This window comes from Xenopus laevis, chromosome 4S, assembly GCF_017654675.1.
Source record: "Xenopus laevis strain J_2021 chromosome 4S, Xenopus_laevis_v10.1, whole genome shotgun sequence".
Lineage (NCBI taxonomy): Eukaryota > Metazoa > Chordata > Amphibia > Anura > Pipidae > Xenopus > Xenopus laevis.
This window is the reverse complement of record NC_054378.1, coordinates 79,604,819-79,625,771: the sequence shown is the minus strand read 5'-3', so window position 1 is coordinate 79,625,771 and position 20,953 is coordinate 79,604,819. Positions and strand designations below refer to the sequence as shown.

At 38.2% G+C, this 20,953-nt stretch overlaps 1 protein-coding gene across 1 annotated transcript in view; it reads right to left on the bottom strand.

Annotated features, from left to right (window-relative positions):
* Positions 1-8,306: 8,306 nt before the first annotated feature.
* Positions 8,307-20,953, bottom strand: part of nmnat2.S (nicotinamide nucleotide adenylyltransferase 2 S homeolog) — a 40,635-nt gene continuing 27,988 nt past the window's right edge. The window contains exons 5-11 of the mRNA XM_041561510.1: positions 20,682-20,808; positions 19,709-19,789; positions 12,995-13,039; positions 12,815-12,891; positions 12,019-12,120; positions 10,995-11,062; positions 8,307-10,371 (exon numbers count right to left, since the gene is read on the bottom strand). Of these exons, the coding sequence (XP_041417444.1) occupies positions 10,269-10,371; positions 10,995-11,062; positions 12,019-12,120; positions 12,815-12,891; positions 12,995-13,039; positions 19,709-19,789; positions 20,682-20,808 (603 nt within the window). The 3' untranslated portion in view covers positions 8,307-10,268. The remainder of the gene's footprint in view (positions 10,372-10,994; positions 11,063-12,018; positions 12,121-12,814; positions 12,892-12,994; positions 13,040-19,708; positions 19,790-20,681; positions 20,809-20,953) is intronic.

Here is a 20,953-nt window from a genome sequence, read left to right as displayed (position 1 = left end):
AATTACTTTTTAAAAAATACTACAATAAACAGTTTGCACTGCATCCTTCATTGGCATTTCCCCCACTGACGTCACTAAGATGGCAGTGGCAGACGATAAGGCGCATGCGCTGACATTGCCTCACGATTATAGTGCTGAAGAGGCTCCATCTGTAGCCTTATGCATATGTGCAAGGATGGAAAGTTTGTGTGCATGTGCAAGGTCTTAGACTGAAAAATTATCGGCAAACCGTGTCATCTAATGCGGCAACATTTTCAACCGTATTGAGCTGGTAAAGAGAAAACTTACATCACTGAGAAGATTTGTAAGGAAGTCAGCATTCAGTACAAGTATGATTATCTTCTGACATGCTATATTTAGCGGATTGCCTTATCCTTTAACAGCTCGCCAGCGTGAACCAGGCGAGGTAGACTTTGGCGAAAAGGGTAACGTATTTGAAATGTAACACTTTGATAAATTTGCGGCTTATCGATTGTTTGCCTAAGTCAAACTTTAGCTGGCAAAACCGCGTGAATGCTCTCTAGCTGAGCTTCTTCGCTGGTGAATTTTCTTCTTCACCAGTGGCGTAACTACCGGGGGAGCGTGTAGTGTGAGAGTGTGAGAGGAAACTCAAGTCAGGCCCAGATTTGTGGTAAGGCCACCATGGCACAGGCCTAGAGCAGCAGGATTTTAGGGGGGCAGCATACTGCCCAACCACATCCACATTGGTTTGAAAGTTCTACTGCTGCTCATTGAGATACAATCGTTTTTAAAATTTCTTGTGCGTCAATCCCCAGTGCTCCCAACCTGATGATGAAAATGTGTGCATGTGCGTGAATGAAGGGGACATGGGTGACAAACGGCAGTGGGCCTAGGGGTGCCCGCTATGTAAATCCAACCCTGACTGCACTTGGAGGACACCCACACAAACACAGGGAGAACATACAGACAGACTCCTTTGCAGATAAAGCCCTGGCTAGAATTGATCTAAGGACTCCAGTTCTGCTAAAGGTCCCCATAGACGCAAAGATTTTTCTTGCCAAACGACCGATTTTAGCGAAGTCTGACCAATCCTTCGAAATTATCGTGCAGTTTGTGGGATAAGAACGATCGAACATCTTATGATTTTTAAAAAAAGGTTAAAAAATGTTTATCGGCCCCAGTGCAATCTATCTATGTCTGCAGGGCCAAGCAAGCCAGTTTGGAGAGACCGAACACCTCCCAAACCTGAGCAGAGCTTCCTGGTGCTCGGCGGTAGGGGAATCGGCAAACCACCCAGCCCAGGTACGTGGAAAGATCACCGGCACACAGGAGTTTGTTCAGCAATTTTAATAATGCAGTGCAATGTTTCGGGGCACGCCCCTTTGTCAAGCATGCTTGACATTCCATTAAGAATAATTTTTTTTTCATTGCGTGAAATTAGATTTTTGGTTTTACATCCCCTTTAATATAAAACCAGTCCCTAACATATAATTGTATATATGAGGATGGGACTGTATAAGCAGGAATAAAGCATACCAGGTTGTTAGTGTAAATATGTGGAACAATTGTGCTGTAGCCAAAAACTGTGGTATGTGTATCCCTCAGGGCACATTTACTAGTTGCAGAAGGTACGTCAGGAAATGCTCTGTTTAATACATGAAAAGCTTATTTATATCCCTAGAAGAATATTTTGTGTTCATTTGTGGGTTCAAGCTCTTTGTCCTAAAATAGTGATGTGTTTTTGGAAAGGAAATGTCCTGTAAACATTACATACAAACACGCTCTTATGATCCTATAAGTGTCTCACATTTTCCTTCTCTTAATTGTGTGTACAGATCTGTGTACTGCTTCATTCCCTTCCTCCATATTTGCCTTTATATTTATGAGCAGAAGCTGCCATATTGCCTACTAAAATTATTATTGGTGTTACTGCTCTACTTTGTAGGTTAACAAAATGGATGTAATATGACAGCTCTTAGCCATAAGTATAATGTACAATACGCAGAGGGAAGGAACATGAAAATCTAAGCTTTGACTGCTTGAGGTTGAGAGTTGTAACCATATTTCTTTTCTTTGCATGTTATCAGTCTGCAATTGTAATGGCCGCTCCCAGCAGTGCGTGTTTGACCCAGATTTGCTGGCACAGACCGGCTCTGGATTACGATGTATCAACTGTTATGGGGGAACTGATGGTCCCCACTGTGAACATTGCATGGCAGGTATTAGCCCCAGCCAGACGGCACATGTAGGCCATGCCTTTGCCACACTCTAGGTATGATTTTCTCATTATGTTTTATTTGTAACCATTCTCACTCCAGGGGTTTGTATCGCTTGTTCATATTTGTACTGCAGTTTTGTTTGAGAAAAAAAGAAGGCGATAAGAGAGGGGAAATGATTTTTAGCTGTAAACCCATCCTTACACTTGCACTAGGATATCTGTCTGAATATGAGGACATTTCAATTACAGTATATTGGTCTGTTTATGGCCAATAAAAATCTATCCCAAATATATCTATGCCAAATGGTTATTAATCTGAAAGTTTGATGGTTAGGCTTAATATCAAGAGGTTGACTGGAGTAGAGCAGCAACATACAGCAGTGACTGTACCTCATTCATTTGTACCCCCTGCCCAACGCACATATTCCTAGAACTTCCACCAAGTAAAACAGCAGCCAATAAAAATTCTGTGCCCGAATGCACAGGACATGACCTAAGAGGTTAAAGTAACAGTAACGCCAAAAAATGAAAGTAAAAGTGTTTATAGGAATGACCGTATTTGCCCTGCACTTGTAAAACTGGGGTGTTTGCTTCAAAAACACACGTATAGTTTCTCACTATAGTCTGATTGTTCAAATAGGGTTCAGCTAAAGACTAGTGGTCTGGTATCCTGTTTAAAGGAACAGTAATACCAAAAAATGAAAGTGTTCTAAAGTAATGAAAATATATACTGTTGTGCTGCTGCATTAGAAAGGTTGTGTGTTTGCTTCAGAAACACAACTATAGTTTATAATATGAACAAGCTGTTGTGTAGCCATGGGGGCAGCCATTCAAGCACAGGATGCACAGTAGATAACAGATAAGTTCTAAGAAATCCCACTTTGAATGGCTGTACCCATGGCTACACAGCAGCTTGTTCATATAAACTATAGTAGTGTTTCTGAAGCAAACAAACAACCTTTCCAGTGCAGCACAACAGTGTATAATATTTTCATTGCTTTAGAACACTTTCATTTTTTGGTTTTACTGTTCCTTTAAACAGGGTACCAGACCACTAACCTATAGCTGAGCCTTATCTGAACAATGGGACTATAGTGAGAGAGCTACAATTATGGATCACTTAAATCACTGTTAAAATTTCTGCTGAATCCCCTGATATATCTGGCAGGAGACAGAGTGGCCTCCATATCCACCTGCAGAAAACTGGACACTGTAAACTGCAAATGAGCTCTATAACAGTCTTTGGTAACTGCTGATTGACTGTGCATGTCTTCTGTCATTAATGGCTCACTGAATCAGCAATGCAATGACAATGGACAGAGTCGCTGTAAACCAGGGGTGATGGGTAGAAAATGTGACCAGTGCCGGGTAATGGAGAGCCAAGCAACTAAACATATCTTTTCCTGCATACTCGGTCTTAGCTGATATTTATACGTTACAGTCATAATATTTTATGAGAACCTACACTGCACTTACAAGCTTGTTTATGGACACAAGCAGGTTCAAAGAACATAATAGGGTGCCAATAAACCTATATATGTTCCTTGCAATGTGTGCATGATAATGTCATCTCTGATAAATTGAGAGCAAGTTGCAAAGGGGCGCTCTGGAATTAACATTTGCCATAATGGCAACCTATTGCGCCTACACAAAAAACACGGTTATACTTGGTGAATCACACACTCCATTATTGACACTAACATGATGGCGTGCAAAAAGGGAAGTCATTAACATTTCTTCATATACCCATTGAAAGACTGTATGGTTGCTAGAGAAACTCTAAACTCCTCGCTGCAGCCTTTGCTGTACAGGGATATTGGTTCACTTTGCATATAATAAGAAATGAATGGCATTCAAGTTAAACAGAGAATTAACAAGGTATTAACATACATTTGACATTAATAAGATAATAGATATATAATGCAGGGTAAAAATACAATTTCAGTGAGGGATAGCTCTTAGGTGCTGTAGTAACACATTTCTTGTGTTCGTTACAAATACTCAGAAGAGGTGGCTGTGATTGTGAGCCTGCAGGTAGCAGTGGAACATGTGATGCTGGAGGGAGATGTGTGTGCAAACCCACCATGACAGGAGATGTGACAGGTAAAGGCACCGTGACTAACCAGTAATGCTGAACAGCAAAAGACAATGATGATTCATTGTGACACTGGGCACCTCTGTGGGAACAAATCTGAGGAAATACACAAGGGATGTTTTCTGGTCTCCTGTCATTAAAGGCTAACTGAATCAGCAATGCGATGACAGGAGTATGGTGTCAGTTTATTGGAAATGATGTGTCCGTCAGGGATTTGATTGCTCTTACATTTATCATATAAAATGATCTTGCAAAGCACTGCCCTGCACTGTAAGGAAATAATCAGTTGTGCAAAGTGAAACTAATGGGTCTCTGATGCAAAATGTGGTCTGAGGCCTGAAGCTATGGACAACTCCCAGCAGTGTGTAGTGGCCCCTTTAAGCACCTTACCCCCTGAACACATGTTTTTTTTTCTTTTAAACACTGTCGCCTACTGGGCAAATCTTGAACTACAATGGACCCAGGAAAAGGGACATAGCTGTCTGGGTGAATCAAAGGATCACTTAGGGGAAAATGCTTGAGTAAAACATATCTAAACCTCAGGGTCTCTACACATGTTACTCTCCCCCCCCCCAATCACAGATCTAGGAGTTTAGATTCAGAACCATGGCAATGCAGTGATGTGAAACTTTCAAAAGAAATGCAGTGGGAAGTAAATGTGATTTCTCTGTCTCACCTACCATAAGTGTAAACCAGGATTTTATCACCCAGATGCTTCCCGGCCAGAAGGATGCTTACAGTGTTTCTGCCATGGCCACTCTGCCTCTTGCAGCAGTTCTACCCACCACAGTGTGCATACGATTATTTCTTCCTTCCGGAAAGGTAAACTACATAATTGAGGATTGTGCAAGCTTCTCCATTGATTGATTGGCCAACTATAGAGCTTTCATACTGCTGCCTGAACTTTCCACGATCCTTGCATGGCTTCATTATAATAAAATGGCATTCTATATGTTCTGCAGACACAGAGGGCTGGAGCTCAGTTCGAAGAGAAGGATCCACAGGACCTGTACCCTTGTGCATGTCCCGTCACCATAAGGAAGTCTACATAGCAACAAGAACCTTTGTATTTTAATGCTCCAGGTAAATGGCACATATTCACATTTGTTAGAATTCTATATTATTTTATATTCTTTATTATGTTTCATTTCCAAATATAAGAAAACGTTGTTTTGATGGTACTGTTATAGCTGTGCCCAAACCTTCAGACCTAAGGAGGTCTTTGCATACTAACATATTTTATTAGATTTTATTAGAGCTGAATCATCGGATATACAGGTAGAAACAATAGAATTCTACCTGTATCTGATGATTCAGCAGTAACAGTGGCCGATGTTTGGGTGCCTTCAAAGGCAAAATTTTCCAGCTGAACCAATCGACAAGCCAACTAATATCCAAGTCTTCTGCTGATATCGGTCAGCCCGTCTCCCACCATACATGCACAGAATATCATATGCGTCTATGGCCATCTTATTATCTAGCCACGCCCCTAGATACTGTAAAATAATCAGGCAGTTTTATCCTTTGTGGGACTTTAATGTAAATGCACCCTATTATACTTTGCCTTCTGGTCTCCACTGTCTTTCATATTCACATATGGAGTCTTTTCTTCCAAGGAGCATGACTTATTTTTCTGTGTAATTGACCTGTGCTGCAGTATGCCTATCACTCGGAAAGGTTATAGCTTTTTTGGTACTAAAAGTAAAATCCAGTTCTAAGCCTTCACTTGTGTTTGCCTGTATGCAGAATCAAGTGTTTTTATCCTGTTTAAAGGTACAGTATATCATGCCTTTTATGACAGTGTCTAACCCATAGTTAATATGTATATAATCTCTAGCAAATCTCATCTTCCTATTAAATAAAATCCTCTATATTGTAGTTATTTAGGTAGTTAGTTTGATTATACACCACTTGTGCATTAGTCAGTCCTCATCTTTAGTGTCCCCAAATGTCCTCTTATACAGTTTTCCCAGAGAACATGCTGCAGGTGGGCCTGGATGCTAACAATTCAGCAGAGATGGCTCTCGAATTAGAGCAGGATCTTGCTGAGATTCGCAGACTGGCAAAAAACACTGGTGCTTCTCTGGATGGCAAGAATCAGGAAGCTGAGAGGGACAGTGCAGCTGCAGATGAGGGAAGAAGTGAATACACTTACCCTGATGGAAAGGTGCCATTTATACCAAGTTATGATGTATGTGTGTGTGTGTATATATGTATATATATATATATATATATATATATATATATATATATATATATATATATATATATATATATTTCCCCCCCCCCAAATATGCCTTTAAGTGTACACATGCTACTGGCAGATACATTTAGGGGGTTATTTACTAAACTCTGAATGCAAAAATCCCTAATAATTAGATTTTTTTTTTAATAAAAAAAACTTTTAAAAAAATCACAAATTTCCGGAATTTATTAAACCAGAGGATGGAAAAGTCCGAATCAGAAAATCCAGCATCTCAGACCTGAGAAAAATCTGGAAAATCGTGAAAATCAGATTTTTTTTTTCCCTGCAAAGCAAATTTTTGGAAAAAGTAATAATAAATAAGTGTGAAAAAACCCGAGCGGATTTGATCAGAGTTTGTAGCAGAAAATGTTGAGATAAAATCGGACTTTGATAAATAACCCCCCTTAATCTTACCGAAAGGATGCCTTTTTATGTAATGCAAAAATAAAAAAATTACTGAAGTTAACTGTTAGTATTAAGTTGATTTAGGGAGAGGTCTGAAGTCAAAAAGGGTTTTTTCCCCACCACAGCAGTTTGGAGAGGCTTCAACAGTGGCGTAACTATAGAGGAAGCCTCTATAGCTAATAAGAAAACCCCCTCCTGACCAGCCGCTCCCTTATGGGTGAGAGACACAAGTCAGGGCGAGAGTCTGGGTGGGGAGTGGGTAGAGTCTGGGTGGGGAGTGGGCGGGAGGATGGGGATAGGAGTGGGCTGGGCCCCTCTGAAGGTTTTTTGCAGGGGGTCCTGGCACACTCCATTTACGCCACTGGGCTTCACATGTTATGCAGCTGTTATTTGCACTAAAGAATGAACTTAATTGAAACATGTCTTTTTTTGCAACCTCATCTACTTTGCTACAGTTCTTTTCTTATATCTTTTCTCGCTCTAGTGATATATTTTCTTTAGATTGCAAAGAGAGCAGTGGCAACAGAAGCCAGTACCTTGGGAGTCCATGATGCTGCAACTGCAACTCTTAGTACCTTGGATCGGGTGCTTCATCTATTGGGTAAGTGAGTATGTGGAGGTCCCAAAGAACCTTGAAAAGTGTACAGCATTTTTATCACTTACCATCTTGTGATATTGTCCTCTTTGTGAGACATTTCAAAAGTTCTTAAGCTCAAAGTTATTGCCACAGATAAAACAACATTAGTACAGGTTATCACTTTATGTCATCCCTCTATGAGACATTGTATAACGCTAATCCTGCTATGTAGTATTCCATAATACAAATGCCTTCCATTACTATGTCCCTTGTAGATCAGTCACATGACATTAATGAAGAAGGCCTAAAAGCTTTGGAAGCCAGTATGGGAGCTGCTCACACTTACATGGACGTCTCAACTCAGCTGGAGCTGGCTGCACAGCTACAAAAACACAATATGATCATGGTAGAAAAAAAGATCAGCCAAACCTTGATTGATATTCAGAACTTACGGGACATTCGTGATAACCTACCACCTGGCTGTTATAGTACAACTGCTATTGAGAAGCCTTGAAAGATTTTAGTATAAAAACAACTAATATTCCCTGGACTCAAGCATTACTGGAACTCAAAACTCAGTAAAAAATAATGTGCAATAAACCAACAGAGAACTCTTGTAAATTTCCATACTGTGAAACATGGAATTAAAGTGAACAGGGGCACAACTTATTGAAGATTCTTCCGGAGCAGAAAGGAGAGACTATGCCAATTATTTTATCTCTGTATTGTATTTCTATTTATTTATTAATAAAATATAACCCAAAACTGTTCCGCCATCTGGTGATATCAGGCTTCAACACTTACATTTCTAGCAAAGCAATATTTTATTGATAAAATGGCAACATCAAAATGAACAAAACATATTACACTAGTAAAAGAGCTGCTACAATATATCTACCCCCCCCAGAGATGAAGCATATGTTTATATAAGTCCCCTTACATTTTGTCTTAATGATCCATTGCTCAGATAACACACACATCATTCTTTTTTGGCTGCAAGAACAGCACATAATGGGAATGTGTTTGGTTGTGTTGCAAAGCAGATAACATAGCTGATGAGCATTTTGTATGTGGTATTGTGAAACAATTTCTGTTCTCTATAAACTCTCTCAGCTTGTTAGTGATATTATAATAATCCATAGCTCAAACACCAAGTGGGCCACACTAGCAACAAAAGTCAGTTAATCAATACTTGAAAACAGGGGGGTCTATCACAGTGAGTGGATAGTACTATGGGGTAGGATCTGCTGCTACAGATCAATACTATTTCACGCTATTTGAGTATGACTGTACCAGTATCAAATAAATAAATACAGATTCCTATAGCCGTGCATATGATTTCTAAAAACACAATACATCAGTGGTAGAGTTTTTATTGCAGGGACCAGGGAATTTAGGTTGTTAATGATAACTTTTGGGGGGGGGGGGGTGAGTAACTGTTTATTGATCAATCAATTCTATTTCTCCTGGAAGAAATGAATCCACTGCATGCACAAATGGCACCGTCAATCAAACCTATATATGAAAAAGACACCTCTAGCTGCTACTTCAACAAGTCTTTTTGGGTGATCGCTTGGACTAGAAAAAAGCACGATCATACAAACTGAAGACTGTACTGCAACAAATTCTTTAAAATGCGACATTCTTTATAGGTGCTATAAAAACCTGTTATCAAGAAATTCAGGGTGCAGTTTTAAGTGTTCATTGTTTATCAACTTTCATTTCAGCATTACTTTGCAAAATGATAAAAGTGTGTTTTATGAAAGTGGTAAACTGAGAGTGTGATCTCTATGCAATCTTTGGAGACTTCTTATCCTCTGCATGGAATAAGCACTAGCCCTTAGTGAATAGTGTGTATATTATATATTCTGCTTTCCTTGTTGCACCTACTTTCAGTTTTATATCATATATCTACACAGATTTCTAAAGCATATTAAAGTATTGGTCCATAATGAATTGCAAAGGGTAATTTGTAGCATTTGCTTCTGTCTATTTTAATGTGAGTGTAGTTATATTAAGACATGAAACTGCACCTTAACCATAAACGTATACTTGTGCCAGGGAATCTTATAGCTCCGCTGTATTTGTGTTGCTTTTAAAGTTCTCCTTCCAGTCCGACACTTCACTTCCCTCCTAGTCAGCCATTTATAAATATTATGCACCACAACATAAACAGATATAAGCACCGCAAAAACATGCTAACTGAGTGCAGTCTGCACATGGTAGTGTCACAGGAATGGGTTTACCATTACCCATAGTTATATGTGTTGAAAAGCGAGGCAGAGAAAGAACATGATAAGTTATGACCCTTCAGAAGCCGGCATAAAGGCAACAGAGAATTGTCGTAAGAATGTAATAAACACCCTATACATAACCCCCAATTTAAAAACAGTGATTAATAGTGAGGGAGAGTAAAATATACCCATTCAGTATGGCATGGCATGCAAAACACTAAATGGGTGAATTATTACCCTGTCCTTTCACCACATAAAATATGTTTTTGTCTACTGTAAAATCCACCAGAGACTGACTCTTTTTTTATGTAGAATGCAAGTAGAGCTCTCAACAGAGTAGATACAGCCTGGAGTCATAGAGCTGAAGTGAGATACATGGTTCAGACAGGTGAAGGCGACAAAGAACAAGGGCCTAGTGGTGGACAGATGTATAATGATCATTGAGAACATTACAGTGAGCAGTAAATACATGGTATTGTGTTTACAAGGGGAGCACAGAGCCACGTTTATCAGAATTGCGAAAGGAGTCTGTGTCAGCCTGATGTATTAATATAAAGCTGGCTTTTCAGAACATAGTCAATGACTGGCTGCACAAGGTAGTCCACTACATGGCCATCCCCATGCTGCAGGGCCAATCTAGGGTACAGAAAAATGAACAGAATTGGAAAGAAGAAATGAAGCGAGTATTTCAGTTATACACACAGTATGGAAAACATTTCTAAAATGTAGGAATTTCTATATTTATGCAGTTTTTACAATTAAAAAAATGAAAGAAACAAACCTGCAGAATAAGTATTGCATTTCTATCCCATATTTATGTCTCTATTTCTACTGTGCAATTTTGTTTTTGCGTCTATTTAATAAAACTGGTCTACTTTTTATTTTCATGTCCAAGATAAATATATTATACTGTATATATTTTCCTTTTTTTATACTCAGCTGAAGCAATGTAACCCCTTGGGATATTTGCACACTATAAAACAAAAGGAAATATTAATGTGATCTGGCTTGGACTGCAGGATCACCTATTTGTGCCGGTGCATTCAATGCATACATTAATTACAAGTTTAACTGCCAGAACATAGTTCCAACTGGATATATATTGTCCTTGAAAAGCTACCTAATTTCAAACACATACAATATAAGTAAGATATATTTCAGTATTTAATATGGAGGTCACCAAAAAGCAAAAAAAAAGACTATAAACGGCTAGGTACATGAATAGTCAATAGCGCAATAAGAATAGTTCTGTTTTGTACCTGCTTTTGGTGGAGCTAACTACAGCCATTGGATGGTTACTGTCATCTTTCACTATCAGAATGTTGTTCTGTAAAATAAAATAAAGACAGAAAATGTAAAGGTATTTTTTAGCAGCCCTATGACTTCACAGAATTAATAAAGCAAAATGTTTGTGCTAGGTTTTGCTGATATTTAACTGCTGTATTACAGGACTACCCACTCATTGCACACATTATGAAGGATGATTAGTCTTACTCAGTCTCAAAGGTTAACTTTATTTCAAAGTAGGCATTTGTATAACCTGATTGAACTCCACATTCTTTATAAATAAACTGCTTGACCTGATTTGCAGCTCCATTATTTATATGAAATACTTCAGTCTCCTCTGGAAGTTTACAAAAATTGCATATTCTGATTAAGGACAGTGGCCTTCATGAACTGCTTCTTCTTCATTGTATACTGTAACTTTATAACCAAACAGCTTAGCATACTAGGCTTTACCTATGTCTCCATGAACTGCTTCTTCTTCATTGTATACATTAACTATATAACCAAGCAGCTTAACATACTAGGCTTTACCTATAACTTGTGTGGCTTATTTTGCTCCAGTTACATAAATTGGTTAGTTAAATATTGAACTGTATGCAATAATGAACTGTTTAACTAATCTCTGTTAGGAAATATATTAGGGATGCACCGAATCCACTATTTTGGATTCGGCCAAACCCCAGAATCCTTCGTGAAAGATTTGGCCGAATACCGATCCGAATTCAAATTTGCATATGCAAATTAGGGTTGGGAAGGGGAAAACATTTTTTACTTTTTGTGACAAAAAGTCATGCGATTTGCCTCCCTACCCCAATTTGCATATGCAAATTAGGATTTGGTTCGGCCGGCAGAAGGATTCGGCCGAATCCGAATCCTGCTGAAAAAGGCTGAATCCCGAACCGAATCCTGGCTTTGGTGCATCCCTAAAATATATAGATAGCAAGTTCTGGAAGGTTATGCTAAGGACCGTTGTAACCATACATGAAGAAAACATACCTTGTATTTACGAAGCAATGACGAATGGTTGATGATTTGTTCAGGTTCTACGCTATCACGTGGCACAACCACAATTCCAAAATCTCCCACAATTACTTCCATCTATAAGAAATTTTTAGCATTTTTATTTATTTTACTTTATCTCTTTTCCATTAATATATACACAATTGAGCTAAGCAGAAACGCTACTGCCACGAGGTGATCGGCTGGCTCTTGTAACTTTAAGAGACAAAGTTCTAGGTTTTAACCTGGAAATTTGGCTCCGCTAGTGCAGAGAATACAGAGAGCAGCAGCCCCAGAATCACCCCTGGATTTAAGCACAACACTAGCGGGTAACAAGGAACAAAGGTGTTTAGTAAAAATGGGGGTCCTGAATGGTGGAAGGGTTACACATATATATATATATTATAGCAGCACACAAGACATTCTATAAGTCTTTATTTTTATTGGCATTAAATTAATTCCTACACCTATAGATGGTGGCATATGTAATATCCATTACGTATATTCACATTATGTCCATATTAATGCATTCTAAGTGAGTTTCCGTGGGTGCAACTTGGGGTACACCTGCAATTACACTGGAATCAAACATTGTGGGTAAAAAGCATGGGGATTTGCACCCAAAATTGCCAGTGTTTTTGTTTCTAAAAAGCACTGCTTCAGTGATTCCAGAAATTTAAATAGTCACTCCTTTATGCTCTGAACCTAAACGCATGACACCAACATCCCACCAGATACATTAATAGAGAAGGCACAAAGGAAGGTTTAATTAGTCATGAAGATGAATACTTACATCTGATTCATTCCACAGACCAGGGATACAAAATGATTCAAGCAGGTCACTGCCACACAGGAGCAAGATTCGCAGCTCTGAGCAGAAAAGATCACAGAAACAAAAACATAGTATAAATAAATATATATATGCTCTTCCAAACCAATGAAAGTGACTATATTGTAATGGATTTGGGCTTACCAATCTCCTCATATCGCATCACTGTTCCCAAGTTGGCATTCTCATCTGTAAGATTGAAATTAGAATCCATTAAAAACTAGGAATGACAGAACTTGCATTGCATCAAAAGTCCTATAAATACGTTCTTGGCAGAAAGACAACAGAAATGCTGCTTCAGTACAGTGTACAGAATCCAATGGGGAATATTCTCATACACTTCCATCCATCTGTAGCCAATCGAGCTTGCCCAGGTTATTATAGTACTCTCTATAATAATATTGGGTTTTGAATAAAATAAAGCCTTTTTATAAGGTATCATATTAATCCTTACCAGACTGTGGAAGCAAAACTGGAAATGTTTACTAGTATTAGCTTGGTTTACATAAAGCGTAACACAGAGTGGGTATTTATTAACATTGGAGACAAACATAGTAACCAATTAGTAATTAGATTGGAGTAGTCACCTACAAGTTGAGAAACAAAAGAAAAGATCTGATTGGTTGCTATGGGCAATATCACCAGTGATGTTTGTCTCCAATGTTAATAAATGTTGTATGGCCCAGAGACTCTTTTGGAAACATATATCAATTGTTCATTCCAATCTGCTTAAGTACTGACATAAGTAATTATTATTTGCATCCTGTTTTGCCAAAGCAATAGAAGACCCTGAGATATACTGTACATACCTGAACAGACATTTTTATATGGCACATGGGGGGCATATTTACTACCATTTAAGGGTCAGGTTATGGAAAAAGTTATCAGAAAACACAAGCTAGTTCTTGCTCTAGCATTTTCTAGCAATGATTTTTTTTTTGTTTCCCGTGGGAAAAATCTTTTGCAAGAATAATATGTTGCAAGAAACACAAGATTTAAAGAACTCATGTTTTTTGATACTGCATCTCCCAAAATCAACCCAAGACAGATAGTAAAAGAAAAGTTAAAGAAGCAATAAATTGCTTTATTAAGCTGAATTTGTAAGTAGGCCTTATTAAGGTTATTATAACTCTTTATTAGAAATATCAATAGTGGTTCTCTTCATTTCCTCACGTGAAAAGTGTTTCATTTGCAAAATACACACAGGGGCCCATTTACTTAGCTTGAGTGAAGGAATAGAGGAAAAAAACTTCAAATTTCGAATGTTTTTTTTGGCTACTTCGACCATCGAATGGGCTACTTCGACCTTCAAATATCATTCGACTATTCGACCATTCGATAGTCGAAGTACTGTCTCTTTAAGAAAAAACTTCGACCCCTTAGTTCACCACCTAAAAGCTACCGAAATCAATGTTAGCCTATGGGGAAGGTCCCCATAGGCTTTCTTAGTATTTTTAGGTCGAAGAAAAATCGTTTGATCGATGGATTAAAATCCTTTGAATCGAATGATTTTTCCTTCGATCGCTCGATCGTACGAATAGCGCTAAATCCTTCGACTTCGAATATCGAAGTCGAAGGATTTAACTTCGACAGTCAAATATCAAGGGTTAATTAACCCTCGATATTCGACCCTATGTAAATCTGCCCCACAGTGTCAGGACCAGCCAGCATTCAAACTCTGGTGTTTCTATTTCTGGGACTGTATACTTACCACCTGAGCCACTGGCGAAATCATGTAATTATCATGTAATTACATGCTTTTATATGCCTGTTCCTGACCATAGCTCCTTGCTTGGCCATTAAGCTTTACACAATCCTGTTCCTGAGACCCCATCTGGTTCCTAGTTCTTGAGTCCCTTTCTTGTTCCATGACCCCCAGCCTTTGTACTGCGCTCCTGTCCTATCTTTGTGGAATTCCTGGTTTTGACCTTTTGCCTGTTCTTGGACATCATTGCCTGCCGACTCCAATCACTAACCTGTACATTTTGTTTATATACTCACCTTGCACCAATTCCTGTTTTGTTTTTTGTCTCCATTAAACTCTGCATTTACTTCATGGCTTTATGACTTGGTTCTGCCACTTACGGGTATATCCCAGGTTACTCTGCATTGTCACATCGTAACACACACACAGATATTTCAAATACCAGTTTCAGCATGCATACTACAGTATCTATCATTCTAAAAATGAAATGCTAATGAAATACTATGAAAATGTGGCACAGAATCCAAGATGCTGACAAGCTCTAGTAATCAAGCTCTAAGAATCGGCCCAAAATATTAGATCTGACAGAACACTACCTGTCCAAATTACTGTTCATGTTCTCTTGTAGGTTGCTGTCAGAGGAGCAATGGAGTGGCCTGTCAGAATGAATTCAGATAAGAATTCAAGAAAATTCTAGATGAGTGTGTAAACGGATTTGTGTTTGGTAAAGCATAGCTGGACACAAATGCAATGAAGAGCCTATGATTTAGGGGGTTATTTTTTTCACTCACTTCATTAAAAAAAGAAAAATCAGACCAAACTCCCAAACCTGAATCCCGTTTATTTATCAAAAATTTTTCTTGAAAAAACATTTCGAAAAAATTGATTGCCAATTTGAATCATGCAAATCAAATCGACACAAGTCAACTTTGGAAAAAGCCCCAAGCAGAAAGCAGAAGCTGAAACATTGGGTAATTTATGGAATAAAGCAATTTGGGAAAAATGGATATTTGAATTTGGAGTGCGGACCACCTTCTTATACATACATATATATACATATATATATATATATATGTATATATATATATATATATATATATATATATATATATATATATATAAAGAAAAATGGGCCTAGTGCACACAGAACACTGGTCACTGCCCAGGTGCTGGAACACAGAAATTGTACAATCAATAAAGAAAAGAATCCGCACTCATGGGTCTTGTGAAGCAAAAAACTTGTGTATTCGACGTTTCGGCTCCTAAACACGAGCCGTCCGAGCTTCTTCCTGTAACATTATATGAAAATAAAGCACTTTTTCACTTCAACTACAGTGTGTGCTGATCCTCCATTCGATATATATATATATATATATATATATATATATATATATATATATATATATATATATATATATATATATATATATATATTCAAAATGGTTGCTGGTGTCTGCACTCTTTTTTTGTTAGAGCAGGGGTGCACGATCAATATTGTAGATAATGGTGTGAAGGATCAGCACTCTCCCATTAGTTTAGTGAATGAAGTGTTGTTTTATTGAATACATAACATTAGATCCGAGGTTTCGGTCCCACTTGGGGGATCTAATGTTGTGTATTCAATAAACGTATTTTGCTCAAGGGTTATCACCCAAGTTTAATGTCAAGCCAAACGGAATACAACGTTTCGGGGGCGTACCCCTTCGTCAGGCGACGAAGGGGTACGCCCCCGAAACGTTGTATTCCGTTTGGCTTGACATTAAACTTGGGTGATAACCGGGTACGCCCCCGAAACGTTGTATTCCGTTTGGCTTGACATTAAACTTGGGTGATAACCCTTGAGCAAAATACGTGTGCTGGATTCACTTTATTTTCTGTCCAATTGTGGAGGTGCCGTCCTCTGATGTTCCAAGCACCGTGAACGTAGATGAGAGGGACCAGGTGTGCAGCTGCATTTCGTTTTTTGGGTGTATTCAATAAAACAACACTTCATTCACTAAACTAATGGGAGAGTGCTGATCCTTCACATCATTATATATATATATATATATATATATATATATATATATATATATATATATATATATATATATATATATATATATTGTGAGAGAAATGCTGGATTAGAGGTGGAAGGTGTTTATATTTCTCCCAGATTTCTCTCTTATATATACTAAGCTCCAGGGAAAGTATGTCAGCAGTGAAAGAGTGTTCTTTCACTGCATTTGTCTTATGGAAAAGCCGGTAAAAAGGGCCCTGGAGTGAATGGAAGTGAGCGGGTGGGACTTCCATTCACCAGGCTATCCAGGTTTTTGGTGAAGCCTGGCTAATTAGTGGCCTCGCGAGACTTCAGGGGAAACCCCTTTAAACATGGTGTCTCCAGAGGGACTCTCTCTCTCTCTTCCTGGGGAACTCCCTGCATGCAGTAAGGGGAGAGCCGGACACAGTGAGTAACCAAACAAACTACTGTTTTTTTTGTAGAGTTGGATGCTAGATCCTCTCTATGGTATAGAGAGGGAGCGGCGGTATGTTAGTTAGAGCCGGACAGGCTAGGATTTCTTTTTATGTTTTGTTTTTCAATATGCTCCTGTGTGTCGGTTATATATATATGAATAAAGCTGATTGCGGTCAGCTTAAAACTCAAAGCTGAGTGTGAACTGTGGTTTTCTGAGACCAATCCGATCCCCGCAATCTACCTAAACCCCCCAGAGACGGCACCACTTGGACGAGTGACGTTACAATATATATATAGGTCCCCAAGTGGGACCGAAACGTTGGACACAATGCTGTGTTGAATAAAATCACGTTTGATTGATCTACAAATGAGTGTGCTGACCCTTTATCATATACATTACAACATTTGATCGTGCACCTCAGCAAAACAGGAGAAAAGAGTGCGGACACCCATGAGACTGGTATATATATATATATATATATATATATATATATATATATAATCAAACAGAATGGAATGCACAACCATTAGTATGCAGAAACCTGGGTGCTAGTCTGAGAAGTATGTAGACAAAATGCAGGGATTGACAGCACTCCAAGGAAATACATCAAGTCAATAATTCAAATAAAAGTGGAGATTTATTGGTGATCCAACGTTTCGGCTCCGCACAGAAGCCTTCGTCAGGGAAAGAAAAACGTTCCTTTCTTCCCCTGACGAAGGCTTCTGTGCGGAGCTGAAACGTTGGATCACCAATAAATCTCCACTTTCATTTGAATTATTGACTTGATGTATTTCCTTGGAGTGCTGTCTATCCCTGCATTTTGTCTATATATGGCCACGTATATGGCAAAGAGAGGAGCACGGAGGGGGGTACACATCATGGGAAGGGGTGTTGGTTTTAGCGCACCTATTATACATTGAGGCCATGGATCAATAGACCCTGGTTGTCACTACGTCACAGTAATCTATATGCACATTTGGTTTGAAGCGATGAGATGGGTATACACACTCTAGTGGTGATTGATGGGTTGTACACACCCACCTATGACGTCATATAGCAGCTTTTTGGCGCCAAGTGGGGTATTTAAATGGAGTGTTTGTATGTGTGATTTTCACTTCCTTGTTGCTGAAAACGTGAGGCGTATTGGATACATGAACTGGACTGCGCCACACCCAAGGGACTCAATGGACAGTTAGCATTGAATTGTTTCCTGGCATGAACAACATACATGTTAAATAACTTTCTTAATATACACCTAATATTGACTGAAACTTTTTTTGTTCCTCAGGAAATGCATACAAAATATTCCCCTCTTGATCTGAAATGCATACAAAGTATTCTTCCTTTGATCTGTAAGTAATTTGTTTTTCCTTTTTTTGCTTTTTTGCTTTATTGTAACACTGTTTTAATCGTGTAACCATGTTACCAATTGGACACATGCGCACAGAAGATTTGACACAAGGCACTATGCTGACACCTAGTGGTGTAGGAACAAAAGGACACTCTATACACAGGAAAGACTTTGTTTTTTGGAAAACAACATCTGTATATGGACTAATGACGTCACCAGGGCTCCAAAATCCACATGTGGGGGTGGGTATTTAAACCTTTGCACTGTAAGGCACTGCATCCTTGATAAAGGTTCCCAGGAGGAACCGAAACGTTGGACACAATGCTGTGTTGAAATAAAATACACTTTGCTTTTCTACAAACGAGTGTGCTGATCCTTGCATTATCTGTATCATTAATTTGATCCTGCACCTCAAACTCATACAAGTATCGAGTGCTGATACCCACAGGACGCATATATATATATATATATATAGAAAATTATACAATGGGTGCCCCAGCACTCTTAGAAGTATACTTGCTGTGTTGGTCGGTGCTCGCTCCAATAGGAGACGCCGTCACATCCCCACATCAAATAGAATATGTAAAGAAGAAGCAGCACTCGTCAATTGCAAAAAAGTGTATTAAAAGATCAGAGCATCACTCAAGGCAACGTTTCGGACAACATATGTGCCCTTTGTCAAGCCCAAAAAGAGTTCTCTCAGCTTATGTATGTATGATACCTGTGATAAGCTGAGAGAACTCTTTTTGGGCTTGACAAAGGGCACATATGTTGTCCGAAACGTTGCCTTGAGTGATGCTCTGATCTTTTAATACACTTTTTTGCAATTGACGAGTGCTGCTTCTTCTTTACATATTCTATATATATATATATATATATATATATATATATATATATATATATATATATATATATATATATATATATATATATATATATATATTTGTATGTGTGTATACATACAGGGTGTTTAATTGTGTGTGTCTGTGTGTGTGTGTATAAAATAATACATAATAAATTAATCATAGTGTGTGAATGTAATAGGGACTTTAGACTGTAAGCTCCTCTGGGGCAGGGGCTGATGTGAATGATGTGTACTGCATAAATGTGTTGGTGTTATATAAAAATCAGGAAATAAATACAAAATAAAATACACACACTGCACAATAAACATACTGTTAACGCTAATGAATCTCATAACACCAAAGGTAATATAAATGAAACATGAACTGAATGGCTCAGAATGTAATTAAATTTATTACAATAACACCCACTTTAGCAGCAAGGGACCATACAGGAAATAACACAGAACTACTGGTTATATATAAAATACATTTTCTACTCACCCACAAAAGTGACACGCTGTAAGTTTGGACGGACACAACACATTCGACTTAGACCCTCTCCAACTTTTCCCAGGATCCTCACTGAAAAAGGCAGAGAAATTAACTATATATATATATGTATGTGTATTATATATTATATCATATATCTTGTATCTTGCGTATTATATATTATATTATATATCTTGTTGCAGAACTGCAAGAAGCAATATAATGACATTGCCCCCTAAAACTTAACGTAGCTGTTTATCCATAGCTACAAAAACATTCCCTATGTAGAATGTTTTGGAAGTGTTAAGGTTGTCAACTATTTAATATATGAGATTGTAAAAGCTAATTTTGTGTGTAAAAGAGTGGTATAGTATACTCTAAATACACATATGTTGTATAGACTTTGGGCCTCATTTACAAAGCGCGGAAAGGGTGGAAAGAGAAAAGAACTGGCACAAACTGACATGTTTTCTGCATGTTTGCACCCTGCCCTGCGATTTGCATCATAGTCACAAATCCCTTGCTCTTTCCATGAATACAGGGCTGCCAGTGTTTGTCAGTGCTTTATTCATGAAGGGCGAACCGGTATGGAGGGGGCACTTTCGAGAAAAGCCAGGGTGAAGGACAGGGCTGCCTTGTGGCCACAGCACTGCACGCTGCACTTCATGCTGGATTTTTAATCCAGTAAAGAGCACAGTAAGGCAATGTCTATATGTGCTTACCAAACAAGCACAAAGGAGCCCAATTTTGCCCTTCTTTGGTGCATTTGCATCTGGGGCCATAATAAACTATACTTATTTTCTTTTAATCCTTACAAATTTTGTTCAACTGTTAATCTGCCCCTTCAGTGTTAAATTGTAGCTTCATATATATATATATATATATATATATATATATACAGTATATATATATATATATATATACAGTATATATATATATATATTATTACAGACTGCATTAACACTTTTGGATAGAATATACTTACCAGCAGTAGGCTTGTTGCTGAGGTTGCTGTTCTGGTAGACAGGTTGTGTTGACTGGTTGAGGGACTGACCAATCACAGGTGTGACAGAGGGTGTGTTCACATTAGAGAGAATACATCCAGTGACTCTCTGTAAAAAAAATAAAAAAAATAATATATATATATATATATATATATATATATATGTAGTACATCCAAAAAAACGCACTACTCAGGTCTTATACCAATTTAAAATCAAGCATTTTTAATGGCACATACTGACGTTTCAGCCTTTC